The 21,648-nt window shown below is 47.7% G+C and overlaps 1 protein-coding gene across 1 annotated transcript in view; it reads left to right on the top strand.

The window, feature by feature from the left end:
* Cog7 (component of oligomeric golgi complex 7) overlaps positions 1-21,648 on the top strand; it is a 64,052-nt gene extending 42,404 nt beyond the window's left edge. The window contains exons 11-17 of the mRNA XM_075972090.1: positions 237-302; positions 4,854-5,040; positions 6,358-6,498; positions 13,424-13,507; positions 14,735-14,849; positions 18,972-19,115; positions 21,100-21,648. Of these exons, the coding sequence (XP_075828205.1) occupies positions 237-302; positions 4,854-5,040; positions 6,358-6,498; positions 13,424-13,507; positions 14,735-14,849; positions 18,972-19,115; positions 21,100-21,266 (904 nt within the window). The 3' untranslated portion in view covers positions 21,267-21,648. The remainder of the gene's footprint in view (positions 1-236; positions 303-4,853; positions 5,041-6,357; positions 6,499-13,423; positions 13,508-14,734; positions 14,850-18,971; positions 19,116-21,099) is intronic.

The following is a 21,648-nucleotide window of genomic DNA, read 5'->3' as shown; positions in this document are numbered from 1 at the left end:
TCACAGCAGAAGTGCTAGTAGCATGGAGTACATCAGGAGGACCCTGCCCTCGCCACCGACATTCATTATATTTGATGAAACATTTCAGGGAGGCAGTGACGGGTTTACACTTTTCTGGAAGCTCAGTGCCATCAGAAGGAGCAAATAGCTGGAGATTTTATGAATGAGACTGTTTGTCCTGTAAGCGCTGGCGTGCCCGGTAGCACTGGGGCTCAAGTACTTTCTGTTCTGTTTAGGATCATAGCCACCTGTGGAGAGCTCTTGCGCCAGTGTGGGGACTTCGAGCAGCAGCTTGCAAACAGGTAGGAGGGGGCATCCTTGATCTCCTTGCCCTTTATTCCCTGGGGTTCTTGGTGGGTGGTATTTGATCCAGTACAGGGACAGAATCTGAAAGCCACAGGGCTGGAGGACAAGGTGTCATTACTGTCATCATTAAACATTTATTGAACACCTAAAAGGGCAAGGCTCATCCTAGTTGGCAGTAGTCACATAAATCTGCTTAGATATGGAGGCACCGGTCCAGAGGAGGAAGTAGTACACATTGTTTTCCAATTATATGTGGGTTAGGCTTCTACTTATAGTCAGTTATTGGGCTCGAAATAAATTTCCTCATAGAGACCAGGTTACAAGTGGTGACTAAGGCCCCCAGACAAGCCCATAGTATTGAAATTAACCCAGGTAGCCTGCAGTCCAAGTTCTGGGGTAGAAATCTAGGCTTCAAGGGGTGAGAATCAAAGGAGAATTTTGGAGTCTACTCTAAGGAAAATACATATTATTCTCCTGTTTCTCCTCGTATATTGCCAGGGCTTTATATGTGATCCATCATTGCCCCATCCAGACATTTCCCTACCAAGCTTCCCAGCTTCCTTGTTCCTTTATTCTGTGGGAGTTAAAGAGCCTGGTGTGGGGGGTGGTTGTTGTTTAACTGTTATTTAATGAGTGTGTGTATATGTATGTGTTTAGAAAAGTCCTTACTATATAGCCCAAGCTATCCTGAAACTCACTGTATAGACCAACTGACCTTGAACTCAGAGGTCCATTTGCCTGTACCTCCCAAGTACTGGGGTTGGGATTAAAGTCATACACCACCATACCTAGTTGAGAGAGGCGTTGATTTTAACTCTGTTGTCATCAGAATGTGTAAGTATTGTTCCCACACTTCTGTTTGTCTGTCCTTACACTGGCATTGCTTTGAATATGTGTTAGACATCACTCCTCTTCAGAACATGGTAACTTTCCTTACTCTTTTGCCTTCCAAAGGGTCAGGATGGCCTTGGTTAGGAAGGTGAGTGAGGACTGGTGGCTATGGGGATGAACTTATGCTGCAGGCTGCAGCCAGAGAGAAGCTAAAAGGCTAGCTCTGCTTCAGTGAGAGACCACACAGCCTCTGAAAGAGGTGATGTCATCCTGGAAGCACTGAGCCTGGGGACAGTCACCATCTGTGTTCCCATCTGGGGCACTGATTGGTGTGTGGCAGCCGCCCTGTAAAGCTTATCTGATCTCCCATCTGTCTCACCTTAGAACCCAGACTCCAGCAGAGCCACTCCCCAGGAGCGGGCACACCGCAAGGCAGAGCAGACACTGGTGACATTGACTGTCACTTTTAAGGTCTCTTTGCAAAGGGTTATGGGTTGTGTAAAACAGAACTGGGTAACACTTCTTTCTTGGGTGACTTGGGTGAGATACGGGGGGATTACTGTGACTTCTCTGTACCTTCCTGGTGCTTACCACTTTCCTTTAGAACGCAGAAGCAAACATCCCTGACATATGATGCTTCTGTTTATGATGCTTTGGCTTCACCCTGGTACATTCAGGAGAAAAATGTGTTTCAAATTTTGGTCTTTTCTTGGGACATGATCCTTTCTTACAATGCAGGACAGTGTCTGCCACCCTACCGCTCTCTGTCTCTAGTGCTGGTAAGCTAGAAGCCTAGGAAGTTGAGGACTTTAGGATGTTTTTAACTTGTGAGGATTATTGGATCTCAGTCTGATTGTAAGTCTAGGAGTATCTGCATTTTTTCCCCCCCAACTTCTTGTGGCTGGAAAAGTATCTGCATTTTTAAGGTCCTTGTAGGGTAGTTCAAATGAACAGTTGGGTTTTAGGAATTCAGTGTAAATGTACAGGCTTCTAGGGCTAAGAGAGAAATAGCTTGTCTTGAAGGGGAATGAGTTGAGGAAATAGGTGAAATTATAACCTTCCTTCCAGGTGTGCGCTTGCTGTGTTTTTTCAGGCACATTGGTACAGGTGGCCTCCATTAGTCTTTGAGCTTGAGAGTTAAGACTGTTCACCTCTTCAGTATTCCCAGCTGAGCCGTAGAGGCCACTGCAGTGAGGGGAAATTAAGTACTCATTTCTCTGGGCTCAAGTCATCAGTAGTGACTAACAACTAGTGATGTCTCTATGGAGATGAGGCAAAGAGCAATCATCACTAGTGACAAGCATCTAGTGATGTCTGTGTGAAGATGAGGCAAAGAGCAGATGCCATTAGTTCTCTGAAGTTGAAATTAAGCTTATGGACACTTTAAACTACAGTCTTTGCTACAGAAAACGTTTCTAGCATGCCTTGTTTTCTTTGGCTTGCATGGCAAGCTAAACCAGGGAGGCCGGATTTCCATGGGCTACCTGAGATGGAAATATATAATACTGTAATTCCAAGGAAGAGAGGAGGGTCTGGTTACACACGTGTAGCCGCGGATACCTCACACACAGCTGTTGGACCCCTGTCATGTGCCAAGCACTGTGCTGGGTGTGAGGGTTGGGCAATGAAGCCACTTTATTCTGTTGTTACTATTCTGTAGGAGATATGAGGAAAACCTCTGGTAGGTGCACAGCAGAGGCAAGAGGTTGCTAGCAGCGAAGGCCCCAGTGCTTGGGAACTTCCTGAGGGACACACTCGGGGAAAGTGTTGCAGAGTGAGTCTGTAAGGCAGGTGTGAGTGCGGAGAGACAGTGTGAGGCTGTGAGGGATCGGCTTCTGCATGTTGTCCTTTTATCCTGGAGATTTGAGGTTGCTTCTGGAAAAAAGACAAAATCAGACTTGCCCTTTGGAAGGACTGCTCTGTTAGCTGGGATGGATGAGGTGGCGCCAAGAAGGGAAGGGGCAGGGAAGCAGAGTCCTTCTTCAATCAAGACCTGAGGGGGACATTGAAGGGAGGTGGTCAGGGATAGGCCACAGTTTCCCAGACAGACAAAGGAGACAACCAAATTGCTGATGGGATTAAGAAATGGGAACAGCTTGAGTGTACAGGGGTTTCCGAGGAAGCCCCTGTCTGCAGTATTCAGCAAGCATGGGGGACTGCCGTATTCTTCATTTCTTTTCTTTCCTTTTTATTTTTTTAATTTATTTATTTATTAAAGATTTCTGCCTCCTCCCCGCCACCTCCCATTTCCCTCCCCCTCCCCCGATCAAGTCCCCCTCCCTCATCAGCTCAAAGAGCAATCAGGGTTCCCTGACCTGTGGGAAGTCCAAGGACCACCCACCTCCATCCAGGTCTAGTAAGGTGAGCATCCAGACTGCCTAGGCTCCCACAAAGCCAGTGTGTGCAGTAGGATCAAAAACCCATTGCCATTGTTCTTGAGTTCTCAGTAGTCCTCATTGTCCGCTATATTCAGCAAGTCCGGTTTTATCCCAGGCTTTTTCAGATCCAGGCCAGCTCACTGTGTATCCTGGCTGACCTGGAACTCACAGAGACCCACCAATGTCTACCTCTAGTTGCTGGGATTAAAGGCATATGTCGCCATGCCTGCTTTTGTTTTATTTTCTTGAGATAGGGTATAGGCTTGCTTCAAACTTGTGATTCTCCTGCCTCAACCTCTTGAGTACTGACTGGAATTTCAGGTATATGTTACCCTGCCCAGCTCAAGGGCGTGTTTTTTTAATAAATAAGTGTAGTCTAAAACTTGGCATGTCCAGCCGGGCGGTGGTGGCGCACGCCTTTAATCCCAGCACTCGGGAGGCAGAGGCAGGCGGATCTCTGTGAGTTCGAGACCAGCCTGGTCTACAAGAGCTAGTTCCAGGACAGGCTCCAAAGCCACAGAGAAACCCTGTCTCCAAAAACCAAAACAAAAAAAAAAACAAAAAAAAAACTTGGCATGTCCAAAGCAATTGCTTTCATAAGAAATATTTGAAAGGGGGGGCAGGGTCAGAAAGTTAGCTGCATTTCGGGTTGTCACAGTAGCTTTTCTTTTCCCACAATTCTGTGCACATTCAATTATGGAGGCCAAAAGGCAAGCATGGGCGGAGGGGGAAGAGTGTTTCCAGCGCCAGTCCTTGTTCGTAAAGACTCAACTCCACAGAAGTACCGCAGGTGGATTATCACAGAGACGCTCCCTGAGGCATCTTTCTTGAAGACTCTGGAAAGTGCCAGCTTCTCTCTATAGTTCTCCCAGGAGCATCCAAGCCACATAACTAAACTTTGTGGTGTGCCAATGAATACCAACATTGTAGTCCGGTGTATGGGGAAGGTATGCAGTTAGCCCGTGGCTCCCGCAGGCATTTGGCTCTTCCACTTCATGATGCCCATGGAGTGAGGAAGTGAACAGTGTCCCAGATGGCAGCGAGCTAAGTGCTGCCCGTGAGCAGGCTCTCTGTCATAGCAACAAGATGGGATCTTGAGGTAGCCTGAGTGTTAAATCAGATTAAAGTTGATTTTTAGTGTTAACCCTGGCTTCTTTTCTGCACCTGAGGCCAAGCTCATTCTTAAATGAAGAAGGGTGTCTTCATTTCCTTATAAAGCAGACCTTAATACTGTCTACTTCAAGAGGGTGTTCGACATTTAGGAAGAGCCATTGGAGTGCTCTGACGGAAGCTCGGTACAGCCGACTCAGGGTACAATGCTTACCACTTTCCTTTCAGGATCCTGTCCACAGCGGGGAAGTATCTGTCTGACTCCTACAGCCCTCGGAGCCTGGCGGGTTTTCAAGACAGCATCTTGACAGACAAGAAGAGCCCTGCCAAGAACCCATGGCAGGAATATAATTACCTCCAGAGAGATAACCCTGCTGAATATGCCAGTTTAATGGAAATACTTTATACCCTCAAGGTATGAGATCAGAGCAGCAGTGTTCTCACAAATGAAACCTCTCCTTGTCACTCACTGTCCCCTGGTGCCAGGTTTTCTGGCTCCGTTTGCAGGCCCTCCCTTTACCTCTGTCTCCTGTGTGTGAGGTTTTAAGGAGCTAGTAACGGCCACTGGGGTGGAACTTGCTGAGATACAGCTGTAGGAGTTGGGTAGATCGTTCTTTTTATGGATGAAAGCCAGGCTTGAGGATTGTCCAGGAAGCTTACTGTTGCTCAGTTCAGAGATGAACTTGTCTATGAGACTGTGGCAGTGGGAGCCCTTGGTCCCACTGGTAGCGACAGTCCCCTGTCCTGAGCGGCAGCCAGAGGCTCAGATGTATACTGTCTGCAGTTAGAGTAGACATGGAAAGAGGAACATTTTGGGGGTGGGTCTGGATAGTCTTCGAAGCCTTAGTCTGTCTGCAAGAAGTTGACCTTGGCTTTGAGCTTTAGGCCCCTTGGATCCAGTGACAAAAGGGCTTCCCAGCAAATGGAGTGAGTCACCTAGCTCTAGGCATGCCCCACAGGGTTGTAAGTGGACCTTGGGCATGCGGTCAGAACACTCCTCCTCGAGAGATACAGTCTTATGCCACCAGATGCGGTCTGCGACTCTCCTAACGGGTGCAGTGCTGGGGTGAATTGTGCATTGAGGCCCTGCTGTTGTTTCCCCAAAGTCTCCCCATCTCTCCACCTTGGCCCACCACTGGCTGCTTCTGAGCTTGACAAACACACTTCTTAAAGCAGTTCTGTAAGCTCATTCATCCATGCTTCTGAGATTAAGTTAAACCAACTCTGTTTATCTTTATTGCTAATCTGATTTATGTCTGTTGTAATCAGTCCATTTATAATCACAAGAACTAAGGTTACATTTTCCATCCCTGTATTTTCTCAGGCTGTATGGATTCCCAGACTCACACAGGTTGTTCGTACTCTGGCTTTCAGCCAAGGGTAACTGACCTGAGCTCTCTGGAAATGAGAGTTTTGCCCATCACTCTTCCTTATATGTAAGGCCATGACCTCTCCTGCTTGTCCTTAGTCCCCAAGGGATGGTTACAAGTTAGGTTTTACTAAACTGTAAAAACATAAACTCATGTTGGGACAAATGCATCAGAGTCACCTGGGAAGTCAGTCCTCATGGGTTTGGTATTTTGGAGCTTTTTGCGGGAAGGGGAGCATGGTCAGGTTTGGGGACCACTGTTTTAGAAACTGTTCACTATGCCGCACTCAGTTACTCTTCAGCACTTCTGACCAGCTGACAACCTCATTTGGGGGCTTAACTGTCTTTGCCTTTTCCTCTCAGGAGAAGGGGTCCAGTAATCACAACCTGCTGTCTGCATCCCGCACAGCCCTGACCCGGCTGAACCAGCAGGCCCACCAGCTGGCTTTTGACTCGGTTTTCCTGCGCATCAAACAGCAGTTGCTGCTCGTTTCCAGGATGGACGTGAGTTCCCCCCTGTCTGCAGTGTCTGTGCTCCCAGGTCGTGCGTATGCTCAGCCTGTGCCAGGATCTCCTCCCTCCCTGCCATGAGGTGCAGGAACGAACAGGTGCTGTTGAGGACGGCAGAGTTACTTTGTCATTTCTGTCTTCTTGGCACGAGCTCCTATCTTAATTGCAGTTGCTAAGACACTATATCGAGAGGCCATTTCATGTGATGGCAGTGGTGGTGGTGATGATGATGAGTTGTCATTATTTGAGACAAGGTCTCACCATGGAGCTCAGGCTGGCCTGAAACTCAACATCTGTCTGCCTCAGCCTCCAAGTGCTGTGACTGCAAGTGTACACTGTCATGCCAACTTTCTGAAGAATGTCAGTATTGCTTGTCTGCCTTTCCCGCTGGCAGGCCTTTTCTGCCCTCTCCGGCATAAGGGAGGTTGTGTGCTGCTGTGACGCGCTGCTCAAGAGCTCCTGCCTTCTGATGTTGGACGGTCCTGCCAGGGGAGCAGTTCTGGCTCTTGGGCAGGAGAATGCCTTATCTGCCTCCATCCTGTTTCTGCCTTTTTTGCTTGCTCACTGGCTCTGTTGCCCTGACTGACCTTGACCCTTCTCCTTAGTCGGGCGGTGCTGGGTTGGCGGGACACACACCCAGCTCTGAGCTGCTGCTTTCTTTCCTCGAAACGTCCTCTGTGCCTGTTTCAGAGACATCTCACTGCCCCATGCCCCCTTTCCCGTCTCTGCTTGTCCCAGTTGCTTTAGGAGGAGCTGCCCAGTAGTCACATCTCTCTACTTGTCTCTCCAGCACCCCCTCCCCCAGTCTGTTCAGGTTCTACTTTTGTGGGAGATAGTTTTTTGGGAAAGCGCCAGTTATACAGATACTTTCAGGAAACGGCAAGAACTTGCACGGCATAGTTACAAGGCTGTGGCTTTCTGCTGCCCTCTAGAAATTGCGTGAAGAGCCCCTGTATAGCCTTGGTCAAGTCTCAGCCCCTCTGTGGATCTAAAATCTCTGTCCATAAAATGACTCTGTTTAAATGCCTGGTTTTGATTCCACGCTGGGACTCTGATTTTCACTCTGTGAGATTTGGGGGTGTCAACTCTAGGTGGAGTTTGAGCTTCCAGCACTGAGCAGCACTGCAGGGAGCGGCAGCAGAGACGCTGGAGGCCAGGTGCTCAGGGCCTGCTTCCTCAGCCTTCTGTGAGCTAGTTACCGTCCTATGGATAGTGTATGGCAGATTTGAGCATAGCATCACCACAGAGTGGATGTTTAGTAAATGATAGTTTTCTTCCTTTCTGTGAGTCTGTATTTTGGTATATATATTATAAATATATATGTGTAATATATACATCTGATATATATCAGAAAACATATATACATGTATATATAATAAAACAAACACATATATTTATGTTTATATATATATATTTGAAATTTACTTCTATTTTATGTGTATAAGTGTGTTTATATGCAAGTGCTATGAGTGTGCAGTACTCACAGAGGTCAGGAGATGGTACTGAATCCCATGGAACTGGAGTTGCAGATGGTTTGCGCCATCAGTTGGGTGTTGGGAACTGAACCTGAGTCCTCTGCAAGAGCAGCAAGTGCTGTTGACTGCTGAGACATCTCTTCAGGGACCGCCCCCCCCCCACTTGCTTTTTGAGACAAGGTCGCCAAAGCTAATCACACACTCACGAGCCTTCTGTCAGCTTCCTAAAGCTGGGTTTCAGGCATGCACCTCCCCTTAGCTGTGCTTCTCATTTCCTAAGAGAAAGTCTTTAAAATAAAAGTCATAGGTATATTCATTTTTCAGAAACAATACTGGAAAATGCAGAGTGAAAAGTACAGCAAATCCCTTTAAAATGTCACAGCTAAAATGTGAGTGTAAACCCTATGACCTGCTTACTCAAGTGTGTCTCAGGCTGGGCAAATGTCATAGAAAAGGATCCAAGTGGCGCGCGGAGTGATAGTTTACGTTCTCTTTAAAAGCGCACTCCTTTGATCCCAGCACTCAGGGGCGGTGGCAGGCGGGTGGATCTCTGTGAATTCAAGGCCAACCTGGGCTACAAAGTGAGCTCCGAGACAGCCGTAGGCTCTGTAGTGAGACTTTAGCCCAAAAACTAAACCAAACCAAAATAAAAAGGTTTGAGTATAGATTAACAGATTAAGTCTTATTTGGACTTAACTAAAATGGAAGGGAAACTAAGTGCAGCAGGAAGACTCGAGGCTCTCACAGAAGTGTTTCTCCCCTGAGCATCTGGCTGGCCTGTGTTCTTACTGTTTTATTTTGTCATAGTTTAAGCTGTCGGTCTTAGTTCCAGACTGAAAAAGGCTCCCACCTGTCTCTCGTCTCCACCTCCACCTCTGTTTTCAAGTTCCTAACTGATTCATAGCCCAGTTGCTGGAATCCCCACTTTTGGTTCAGGCTTTCCCACACTGCTGGGACACTGTGATAGACCAGGGTAGCTTTGGAGATTAGAAAGACTTGTGTGGGAGCCAGCATCCAGCACACAATACAAAAGCAAACACTTGGGCCTGGAGGATTTAAAAAGAAAACCCTGGTCACTGATGTTTGTATTGAGCGTTGGCTGGTAAATCATATTGCCCCTTTGTATTTTAAGACTATTAACCAACACTATGTTCAATTCATAATAGGTTATTGACGTTTATCTGTATTACCTGCTGACAGATGAGTAGAAAAGCCCTTTTGAAGGGCAGCTTAAATAAATCTTGAACGATTAAGAAATAATCTACACCATTTCCGCGTTGCCCTCTTCAAGTGAGCCTTACTTGTCTGCTTTCTGAGAGTGTCCCAGTTCAGGTCCCAGTTCAGGCCATTCCATCCTGACCCTTTTCTGAGTATGCCCCCCCCCCCCCCCCGCCCGCCCGCCCTCATTCTCCTGAGGCTCTTCTTGCTTCCTCTCCATCCTGACCCTTTTCTGGACACACCCCCTTCCCCGCTCCCCCCCCCCCCCCCCCCGTTCTCCTGAGGCTCTTCTTCCTCTCCATCCTGACCCTTTTCTGGACACCCCTCTGCCCCTATTCTCCTGAGGCTCTTTTTGCTTCCTCTCCATCGTGACCCTTTTCTGAACACCCCCTCCTCGCCCCCGTTCTCCTGAGGCTTTTCTTGCTTCCTCTCAGAAGCCTTTCTCCACCTCAGAGCACTTGAGCACCTGAGGGATGGTGGCTTTGCTGCTCTTTGTTCTATGTCATTTCTCACCCTGTCCTCCTCCATGGTGTCACTCTGGGACTGTCTGCTTCATGACTACTGCTCGTTCATGTTTCCACCATCTCCTTCTTAACACTGCTCACTCCCAGTTTCCCTCAGAGAGGTTGCCACAGCAGCCTCACAGAGCACTGCTCTGCTATCGTCTCTTAGCCTTCCCGTGGCTCCCCAGGGCCAATCTGAGAATCTCCTTTATTTTATTTCATATAACTATTTATTTACCTTTTTAAAAAGACTTTATTATGTATACAGTTTTCTGACTGCATGTACACCTGCAGGCCAGAAGAGGGGACCAGATCTCATTACAGATGGTTGTGAGCCACCATGTGGTTGCTGGGAATTGATCTCAGGACCTTTGGAAGAACAGTCAATGCTCTTAACCTCTGAGCCATCTCTCCAGCCCCTATTTATTTACTTTTTAAGACAAAGTCTCACTATGTAGCTCTGACTGGCCCAAAACTCACTATGTAGACCAGGCTAGCCTTAGACTTAAAGAGACTTGCGTGCTTTCACCTCCAGAGTGCTGGGATTCAAGGCGTATGCTACCATGTCCAGCTTTAAAGGCTTTTTATTATAGGAATTCTTAAACATGAAGAGTAAAGAGAGGAGGCTGGAACACTCATCCTGTTTCCACGATGACCAACTCTGGAGCACCCTGCTTCATCTCAAATAAGGGGTCTAGGAAGGATATTATTATTGTTGTTGTTATTACTGTGTATGTATGTATGTGTGTATGTATGTGTGTGTGATACATGTGTAATGCAGACACGTGTGCTAAACTCAGTACGTTGAGGCCACAGAACAACTTGATGGAGTCATTTCTCTTCTTCCGCCTTTATTGAGTTCCAGGGATCAAACTCAGATCCTCAGGCTTGGACGGAGAGCACTCTTCCTGCTGAGCTGTCTATCCAGACCCTGGAATAGTTTCTCAACATCACTCGTCTGTGTTCTGACTTTCAGTTGTCTTATAAATGTCACTATTTGGATTGGAAGCCAGAGTCTTGCACAGTGACACTGGCTTCCCTTTCTCCTCCTCCCTCTCTCTTTTTTCTCCCTTCTTTCCTTGCTGTCCTCTTCCTGCCCAGCTCACCCCTAGAAAGTTATTTGTTGAATATGGCCCCTGTTCCTAGGCTGGTGTGCAGAGCTGTTCATTCTCTTCCCATCCTCACTTCTGTAACTCTACGCTCGCCTGCATCCTGTGGCTGATCCTTCCCTGGCCTCTCGTACCTGCATCGTGTGCCTGATCCTTCCCTGGCCTCTCGTACCTGTATCCTGTGCCTGATCCTTCCCTGGCCTCTCGTACCTCTGAACTCTGGCATCTCACACCAAACCCTCAGTGCCAGCCTATCTCTGTGCATATACAAGACAGAGCAGGGAACAGGCTGAGGAGATGAGGTAGGGAGGGCTGGGGCATCCAGCTGTCTTGCTACCTCAGTAGCTTCTGAGAACAAGGGCAAAGACTAGCATGGGACTGAACATTACGGGTACTACGTAAGTGTCTTAGTCACTGTCCTTTTTTGTTTTTTGTTTGTTTTGTTTTTTGAGACAGGGTTTCTCTGTACCTTTGGAGCCTATCCTGGATCTCAGTCCGTAGAGCAGGCTGGCCTTGAACTCACAGAGATCCGCCTGCCTCTACCTCCTGAGTGCTGGGATTAAAGGTGTGCCACCACCCCCTGGCTTTAGTCACTGTTCTATTGCTATGAAGTGACACCATGACCAAGGCAATTCTTCTAAAAGAAAGTATTTAACGGGGGGCTTGCTTGTAGTTTAGGAGGGTTAGTCCGTCATCGTCATGCAAGGAGCATAGGGCATGCAAGCAGGCGTAGTTCTGGAGCATTAGCTGAGAACATTGCCTAATCCACAGGCATTTGGTGAAGAACTGACGTGGCATGGGCTTTTTTTTTTTTTTTTTTTAGTTTTTTTCGAGGCAGGGTTTCTCTGTGGTTTTGGAGCCTGTCCTGCTGTCCTGGAACTAGCTCTGTAGAGCAGGCTGGCCTCGAACTCACAGAGATCCACCTGCCTCTGCCTCCCGAGTGCTGGGATTAAAGGCGTGCGCCACCACCGCCCGGCTGGCATGGGCTTTTGTAACCTCAAAATCTACCCCCCAATGACATACTTTCTTTAACAATCTCATTCTTCTTTAATCCCCTTAATTCCTCTCAAACAGTTTATCAGTTGGGGACTGACTACACATACAGGCCATTCCTACTTGAACCACTACAGTAAGTGTGGGTGAGTGGGCTGGCTCTTTTTTTTTTTTTTTAATTTTCAAGACAGGGTTTCTCCGTAGCTTTTGGAGCCTGTTCTGGAACTAGCTCTTGTAGACCAGGCTGGCCTCGAACTCCCAGAGATCTGCCTGCCTCTGCCTTCCGAGTGCTGGGATTAAAAGCGTGCGTCACCACTGCCCGGCGGGCTGGCTCTTTAAAGTGGATTTGGAGCAGAGGATATAGGAATATTGACAGAGTGCTTTCCTAGCATTCGTGGAGTTTGGGGTTTAATCCAACACCACATAGTGATGTATTTATAAACCAAATACTTGGGAGGATCAGGAGTTCAGGGCCAGCCTTTGGCTATGTGATAAATTTAAGTCCAACCTGGGATTTATGAGACCCCCATCTCAAATAAATAAATAAATAAACAGTGTATGGGGAGTAAATTGGAGGGCAGGTGGGATATTTGAGTAAAAAGATTCTCAAACAAGAACAAGGAGCCTAGAAAGCAGAAAGGGCTGAGGCACTGGCAGGAAGAGAAACAGAGACTGGATGGAGTTGGCAGTGGTACTCAGAGGCCTGTTGACGCTCAGCCTGGGTCAGGAGCCCTGGGCTAGCTTTGTCATTCCATTCCCAGAACGCTGCTTAAAGAATTGGGCACCAGGTGGCTGCTGAGAGCAGCTTCACTGTGACCTCGAGGGTTACTCCTGGAGGTCAGCCAGAAAGGGCCTTGTTCTCCAGGCTGGAATCAAGAAGCTGGGCTTCCTTGAAAGATGTGCCAAGATAAGGCTGTGGGCACGGGCACGTGTGTGCTGACGGGGGAGCGGCTCACGGGTTGCCAGGAAACTCATGCAGCAATGACAGAGATGTTTCCGCTTGAAATAGCTGCATGGGGGCTGAGGCCCTCCCTCTACAGAGGGAGACCCAAGAGACGGAAGGTTTCGCCAGCTTTGGGTCAGTCCAGAGCTACACAGAGGAGGCAGTGCATCCTCACTCAAGGCAGAGTGGCCTTGGTGAGTGAGGTTGGGGTGTTCTGTGCAGCACAGGGCTTACTGGGCCTCCCTCCCAGGAGGAACAGTTCTCATACAGTCTCTGAGGTTCCCATCTTCTTTTGAGTTCCAAAGGCCAAGGTTAGTGGAGCCACCTGTATTCAGCCCCTTATTTTTTGCATGGTGACCCCATCATATAAGCACAGACTCAGGGTCACCTAACTCATTTCGTGTTGCTAGCAAGGTATACAGAAGTGACCAGTCTTCATCAGGTGACTGTGCTGAGAAGATAAGTGTGCCTGCGTAGGCTGGGAGCTGGAGGGTTTCATCTTATGATGGTCTTCCAGAAGGTTGAAGAGGTGTCCCTGTCTTGCTGAGTGGCATCAGGCCTCCAGGTCAGCTGACCATGGATGACTCCCGGAAGACCATGAGCTCTCTATATACTGTCACAGTGTACCTTCTGAGGCTGCCTGGTAGCATGTACTAATTGCTTCCTCTCTCCTTCCAGAGCTGGAACACAGCGGGCATTGGCGAAACCCTGACCGATGATCTGCCCGCCTTCAGCCTCACACCTCTCGAGTACATCAGCAACGTAAGAGCTTCTCGGGTGCACTCCAAGGTGGCCTCTGCCTTTCACAACCCACTTCTGATTCCCTCAGGGCAGTCACCACACAGTTTGTGCTGTGTGGACCTGGTCTGGAATCGTCTTCATTCAGATCCTGGGCAAATGCAGCGAGCCATCAGTGATTCAGATGCTAAGACACTCACACTTGCCCCACTCTTCCAGTGTGACCCCTGCAGGTGTCAGAATTAAATCCACTTAGAAATTCTGACTTGGAAAACCAAGGAACAAGTGGTCAAATTATTTTCTATTCCTTGCCTGTTATAAAACACAGCTGTGAATTGTAATAGAAGGAAGTGCTTGGAATAGGCACAGGCGGCATCATATTTCCATCCTGTCCACTTGTGATAAGTGCTAGATTGGCTGTGGGCTCGGCCCAAATGCCTTACAAGTTTCCCTCTCGTGATTCTGCACCACTAACTTCGGCCGTCTTTGTTTTCTAGTGCATGAAATTACAATGGAATTTTCTCTCTGGACTGTAGTTGTGAATGGCAACTTCCAAGTATAGCCTCTTCTTTCTCCTGGCTAAGCCATCTTGGAGGGGGAGAAACAGAACCAGGTGCTAGTCCAAATGACAGGACACTTGCTGGCATTAGCCCCTAAGTGGACTTTTTCTGTGAGCAGTAATGAGACTCAACTTTACACAGTGCTTTTAATCTCACAAAGTTCTTTGGTACCCACCACCTCATTGAAGTAGGTGTTGCTGGACGCACTACAGGACGTTGAAGCCACTTTTGAGAAGAGTGTATCTACAGGGTGGACCAGGCCTGTGTGTGTGTGTGTATGTGTGTGTGTGTGTGTGTGTGTGTGTGCGCGCGTGTGTGTGTATAAGGAGTGTGCATGGAGAGGCCAGCTAGCCAGCTTGTTTTTGACAGTCTCTCACTGGGACCTAGAGCCTGTCTGGCTGGTTAGCAAGCCCCAGGGATTCGCCTGTTGTCTTCTCAGCCCAGGGACTATAGGCATGCCCCACCACACCTGGCTTTTTGCATGGGTGCTGCGGGAAGAACTTGAGCAGCAGTGCTTCGCTGGCTGAGCTCTCCCCGGCCCTTAGTGGTTGCTCCTGAGGGATTGCCATACCTAGTATCACCTCACACGGGCGCTTATCCCAGGGCTAGCAGTTGTCTCTCCTAAGCGAACCTTTCGAGTAATTAGCTAGGTGTGTCAGTGTCAAGCTGAAAGTGCTTTCTTTCGTTTCAGATTGGGCAGTACATCATGTCCCTGCCCTTGAATCTCGAGCCATTTGTGACTCAAGAGGACTCCGCATTAGAGCTGGCCTTGCATGCTGGGAAGCTGCCATTTCCTCCTGAGCAAGGTGAGAGAACTAGGAAGCCATAGCACCTGCTGTCCAGGGAACAGTGGGCGCCATATGGGGCTTATAGCTCCATCTTAACACCTCACCAGCCATAAATCTCTCTAAACAACCAGGGATGTAGTCATCAAATATAGAATAGAAAAGCTGAGTTGGTGGTTCATGCCTTTTTATCTTAGCAAGTAGGAGACGAGGCAGGAGGACCACTATAAGTGTGAGGCCAGCCTGGGCTACGTGGTAAATCCCAGACTAACCTGGACTATAGAATAAGACCTATTCCAAAAAACAATCAAAAGAAAGCAAAACCAAACAAAACCCATATGTGTGTGTGTGTGTGTGTGTGTGTGTGTGTGTGTGCGTGTGCATGTGCTAACACAAAGAAGCATTTAATTCAGGGACTCATGGTTTCCAGAGAGCTAGAGTCCATGACCATCACGGTGAGGAGCATGACAACAGACAGGCATGGTGCTGGAGCGGTAACTGAGAGCTTACATGCTGAGGCAGTAACCATGAGTCAGAGAGAGAGAGCTAACTCAGAATGACACAGACTTTTAAAACCTCAAAGCCCATCCCCAGCACTACACCTCCTCCAACAAGCCCACACCTCCTATTCGTTCCCAAACACTTCCACCATCTGGGGCCTAAGCACTCAAATTTATGAGCCTGTGGGGGCTATTCTCATTCAAGCCACCACAGATGTCTTCATAACTTATCTATTTTCTTCATTAAAAAGAATCAAAATCATTAGCACTTAACAGATAAGATCTTCAGAAACATTAAGGAAAAAAAATGAGGTGTGAACTAATACTTACGTTTCTCTATCTCATGCTTTTTTCTGTGAAAGCACTCAAAATAAATCCTTTAACTCAAGTACATATGAGCAACAGTAAATGACTTAATAGGTTTTGTGTGTGTGTGTGTGTGTGTGTGAGAGAGAGAGAGACAGAGACAGAGACAGAGACAATAATAATTATGAGTTTAAAAAGGAATGGGAGAGAGATGGAAGGAATTGGAGGCATGTAAATACAGCATTCAGTATGAAAGTCTCAAAAAATTATTAAAACAACCCCCTCCAAAAAAACAGGTCTAGGGAAGTGCATATTAAGGAGGGTGCAATCACTGCTCTAGACAGGGGGTGAGGTGTATGAAGGACATTTAGCTGTCTTCACTGTATTTTTAAATGCCCACATTCTTCTAAAATCTAGAATATAGTTCTTTTAAAAAATATTTTTAATTTGTATTTGTGTGTGTCTGTGTGTGGGTATGTCTCTGTGTGTGTGTGTGTGTCTGTATGTGTGTGTGTGTCTGTGTGTGTCTGTGTGTGGGTGTGTGTCTGTGTGTGGGTATGTGCACATGAGTTCAGGTACCCTTGAAGTTTAAAGAAGGCATCAATCAGATGATTGAGTTGAAGTTATGGATAGTTGTGAAACACTGGATAGGTGCTGGGAATTAAACCTGGCTTCTCTGCAAGAGCAGTAAGTTACTCTTAACCTCTGCCATTTCTCAGCCCTGAGAATATATTTCTCTATTGTGTGTGAAATGAGGCATACACCAAAGTGGTGCTAATCTCTGAGGGCCTGTGATGCGTGTGCATCATTTTCATCTTTGTTTACTAACATGTTTTTTCATTTATATGTTTACTTAGCTTTTCTTTTGAAATAAATTCTTCTCTCATACAATACATTCCGACCTAGTTTTGCCCCCGTTCTTTAACTTTTTGAGGCTGAGGATCCAACTCAGGGCTGTGCATTCTGAGCATTCCTCTGCCACTGAATCACATCCCTCAGCTCTTAATATACCTTGTAAATTTAGAACCTCAATCTTGTTTTCCTAGGAATTTCATACAGATGAACTCAGCATCCAGCCTTAAGAGCTGCTCTGGCTTTTTTTCTATTCTACTTACCTACTTTGCTGGAGTATCTACATAAATCTCAGGTGTCTTATCTCCTCCTTGTGTCCTTCATACAACTGCTGTGTGGACTTCCTGCTGCACTGCAGCAGGAAGACAGTGTCTTGCTCCTCCAGGACATCGGTGATATCTGCACTCACTCCCTCAGTCACGTCACAGATGTTTACTGACCATTTACTGTTTGTGCGTAGTTAGGATAGCCTCACCAGAGGAAATTTCAATATGACAATTAACAATATGACAGTATCAACATTAATCCAGATATTTTGGTTTTGTTTGTCGTTTTGAGACAGGACTCATGTAGCCCAGGCTGGCCTTATACTTGCTATGTAGTCAAGGATGGCCTTAAGCTCCTGATCCTCCTGCCTCCAGCTCCCTACTGTTAGAATTAAAGATGTGTACCAGCAATATGTGTTGCCATTTCCTTCCTTCCCTCCTTCCCTCCCTCCCTCCCTCCCCCTCTTTGCCTCTCTCTCTTTCTTCCTTTTTTTTGATGGTGCTGGGATTGAATCTAGGGCCTTGAACATGATGTGCAAGTTTTTATCACTGAGCTGCATTCCCAGCCAAAATATTTACGTTTTGTTGAGGGGAGTAGTGTGTGTGTGTGTGTACATGCATGTGTGTGTACATGCGTGTACATGTGTGCACACACTCATGTGTCCCACAGTGCACATGTGGAGGTCAGAGGACAATTTGTAGCAGTCAGTTCTCTCCTCCCACTATGAGATCCAGGGGTTGAATTTAGGTCCTCAGGCTTGTCAAGCCATGATTCATCTTGCCATCCCCTCAAAAATTAAACATATAGAAAATAGGAAAGAAGTGTATAGTGAACATTTATATATAATCTGGCTGTTCTTAGCTTTTGTTTGTTTGTTTTTGAGATAGGTCTCTCTATATAATATAGCCCTGGCTATCCTAGAACATATTATGTAGACTAGTCTAGATTCGAACTCACAGAGATCTGCTTGCCTCTGCCTCCTGAATACTAGGATTAGAAGTGTACACTACTATGCCTGGCTTTCATGTCTAGCATTTTAACATTGCAGATTTAAGGAACTAGATGGGGCTGGAGGATCACAAGTTTGAGATTGCCTGGGTTACTTATCAAGTTCCAAGATATAGACCCTGTCTCAGAAACCAAAACAAACAAAAACCCAGTACCAATGGACCTGCTTACCTAGGCATAGGGTCACATGACTGCCCTGGTATTCTCAAAGTAGTTTAGGCTGGCCTCAAACTCAGGGTAGTCTTGCACACGTGACACCACTTTTTGCTTGAAAGTTTTTATTTATTATTATTACTAAAAGTTATTATCATCATATAGCTCTTGTTGAAAATGAGTTTCACTCATGGATGATATTTATTTACTCATTTGTTTGCTTATTTATTTGAGACTGGGCATTGTGTAGCCTAGGCAGGCCACAAACTCCATGTAGCCATTGATGACCTTGAGCTCTTGATCCACCCAAGTGCTGTGATGACAGGCATGTGCCACCATGATCACACTCAGGACCTGGTACATTTGAGTCACTTGACTGCTGAGCTAGGTGTCCAGTCCTCCTGGGCACTTTTAAAAAATGTTTACTTTATGTATATGAGTGTTTCAGCTGTGTCTGTGACTGTACACTAAAGTGCTCCCTTTGGCCTCCTCATCCCACCGGCACAGCTGTCTTCTGAGATTCCAGCTTTGGTGTTTGTCTTCCACTTCTCTTTTCCGTACATTATTATGACTGTGGCTGCTACAGCAGTTCCATGAAACCAGGGCTCCTGTTTCTCTCTGTGCATGTGGAACATGATCAGAGAGCCCAGGCCCTCACCTCTCCAGGGGTGGCATTGTTCTGAGGCTCAGTCTTGGTTCCAGCATGGTCCCTGTCTTATGCATTGCCTCTTTACACCCTCAGTGCCCACCTCTAGCTTTGCCTAGAGGCTCTCATCTCTTTAGGGTCCTCCTCTGCCTGCAGAAGTCCTGGCCTCTATGGCTTGATTTGGTTCCCAGGCTTGTGGGGTCTTGTTTAGCCGTACCGGATCGACTCCTTTTCTGAGCTCTCCTTGTCCCTGGTCAGTCAGTGGACCCATAGGTTCCTTGTTCTGTTCCCCATGTTTCTGACCCATTTGCTCCCTGCACATTAGGGCATGTACCATTTATTGGGAGCCAGGGCACTAAGAGGTGACTTTTTCTGAGCAGATTTTATATTTCTGTGACCTTTCCACTTCAGGGGATGAACTGCCTGAGTTGGACAATATGGCTGACAACTGGCTGGGCTCCATTGCCAGAGCCACCATGCAGACCTATTGCGATGTGATTCTCCAGATCCCGGAGGTGACCCCACACTCTACCAAACAGCTGGCTACAGACATTGGTAAGTGCCCATGGATTGGGCAGGAGAAGAGAAGTAAGTTTGACTTCCTTCTTGGTCTCTAGGAATGTTACCCCCAAGTTTCTCCTAACTTCAATTCTGGGGTTGACTGTGAAGCTGAATAGAAGGGATTCTGGAAGGCCATGGAGGTGGAGAACCATTAAGGGGGCTTTGGTGAGATGCACTGGAGTGAGTGAGACACCTAGCCCTGCCCAGTTTTCTATTCACTGACAGTAATTACTAACGTACCTAACGTTTATGGAGTGCTTACTGCATACCAGGCATATCAGGCACTGAAGCAAGCATGCATCCATTGTGTTATGCAATCCTGTAGGTAGGTGATGTTGTATGACAAGGCCACATCCTAGGTTCCTCTATGGTCCCCATCAGAATGCTATATTGCCCCAGGTCAGAGGGCATGGTTTCCCCACTCCCTTCTCCTGGGGTTTTAAGTGGTCTGGAGAGAGGGTGGAGGGACCTTAACAATCAGCTCCCCCGTGACCCATCCCAGCTGTAACCTGGGTGACCAGGGTTGAGCCAGGTCCCACTTCTGTTTGTTTGCTGATGAAGAGTTAGAAGCAAGGTTCAGCCCTTGGGGTTCCAGAGTGGTTAGTGATGGGGCCAGCCTATAATCCAGCTGCCCTGAGTCCCTCACCCTGCTCATTTCAGTCTGCCCGTGGCTCTTCCCAGAGGTAGCACCTGTCTTTCAGAGATGGATAAGGAAATTCAGTTGCCCTTTGTCATATGTTCAACTGGTACAGGCGAGAGCACGGAGGAGCCGTCTGGAGTGGGGCAGAGGTGGTGGTGGGCCATGAGATGCTAGGATTGCCTGGAGTTCAGTGGTCCTTGCATTCCTCTTCTCCCCTCCCTGCTCACTCAGAATTGCTTGACCATTGTGTGCCAGCTGTAGTGCTAGCAGGGTTAGAGTGTTTCCTCATCCATGAGCATAAGGAAGTGAGGCTAAGGACTGGGAAGGATGCTGAACGTTGAGTGGAAGGCATTCAAATTAAACATTCATACAGCAACATAAAATACTGCTGGCCAGACTGTCATGGCAGACTGAGGCCTCCTGGTTTTACCATTGAGCTGGGCCTGGCAAAGAAGACCCAAGGAAGAGTCTGAGCTGCCCTGGAGTTCAGGTCTAGACAGAGAAGGGGTGAACCCAAGTAGCAATCCCCGTCCAGGCCTTCTGAGTAGAAAGAGGAGGAAGGAGGCATGACATGCCTATGCAGTGATCCCTCCAACACGACAGATACTTTAAAGGTCTCTGTCCCATCTCACATCCATCCCTGCTGCCTGGTGAGTACCGACTGCATGGGCAGGGCTGGTAAAGGGTGGCACTCCTGGCTGCAGCTGCGTGTTTTCCGTTCAGACAGTGCTGTCAGGTGGTTAGAATCCAGGGCTGCTCTGTCCGTCCGTCTGTCTGTCTGTCTGTCTGTCTGTCTGTCTCTCTAGACAGGGTCTCACTATGTAGCCCTGGCTGGCCTAGAACTCACTATGTAGGCTGGCTGTCCTCAAACTCAGAGCTGCACTACCCCCGCCTTTCGAGTGCTAAAGATGTGTCCCATCATGCCCAGCCAGAGGTCTCTCTTCACCATCGTGCTCTATTTGCACTGGGTTCAGGCTAATAAATCTGCATTAGCTAGTTCTCAGGGGTGAGATGCATGATACCAGGCCACCACCTCTGACACCAGTCTCGAGTTCAGTATGAGCTTCCTAGCCGGCAGCTTTGGTTGTTCAGCAAGCCCATCCCCCCCTTGCTTCTCCACTTGCTGGAGAATATGCTGGGGGTAAGTGGGGGGGGCAGCTGCCTTTACACTGGTGCTGGAGGGATGTGGAGGGGAAGCTAGCAATGCTGGCTGGTTCTAAGGGCTCAGATCATACCCACTGCCTGCAGGTGAAGGAAGGGAGCAAGCACCCAGAATTTGGGAAGGCCTTGGGGGCTCCACGTACTGCCCCGCTGATCCTGTCCCTTTTTTGCCCACAGACTACCTAATCAATGTGATGGATGCGCTGGGCCTGCAGCCGTCACGTACCCTCCAGAACATTGTGACACTCCTGAAGGCCAAGCCTGAGGAATACAGACAGATCAGCAAAGGCCTGCCACGTCGCCTTGCAGCCACGGTGGCCACCATGCGTGGTGTAAATTACTGACAGCTCTGAGAAGACGGTCCAGGACAGGGTCAGAGCCTGAAGGGCAGGGCCTGTCCAGGACAGGACAGGGTCTGAAGCCTCAGTGACTCTCAGAAGAGTTCATTCTTGGCCTCTGCCAGTGATGGGACACTATATGTGGAAAATGCTTTCACTTCTTATAAGGCAGGCGTGGTGGTGCATGTCTGCAATCCTTGGGAGGCTGAGACAGGAGGATTGCTGTGAGTTTGAGGTCATTCAGGGCTAGTGTGAGACCCAGTCTTTACAAGGAGAAGGGTGTAAATGAGAAGTAATATATTATTTATCAGAAAGGAGTCTTCAGATGGTTTTTTAAAAATAACTTATCTTTAATAAACACTGCAATGGGGCAAAGGCTGTTTCCGTC

This window comes from Microtus pennsylvanicus, chromosome 5 (assembly GCF_037038515.1).
Source record: "Microtus pennsylvanicus isolate mMicPen1 chromosome 5, mMicPen1.hap1, whole genome shotgun sequence".
NCBI lineage: Eukaryota > Metazoa > Chordata > Mammalia > Rodentia > Cricetidae > Microtus > Microtus pennsylvanicus.
The sequence above is the reverse complement of the archived record's forward strand: the minus strand, read 5'-3'. Positions and strand labels throughout refer to the sequence as shown.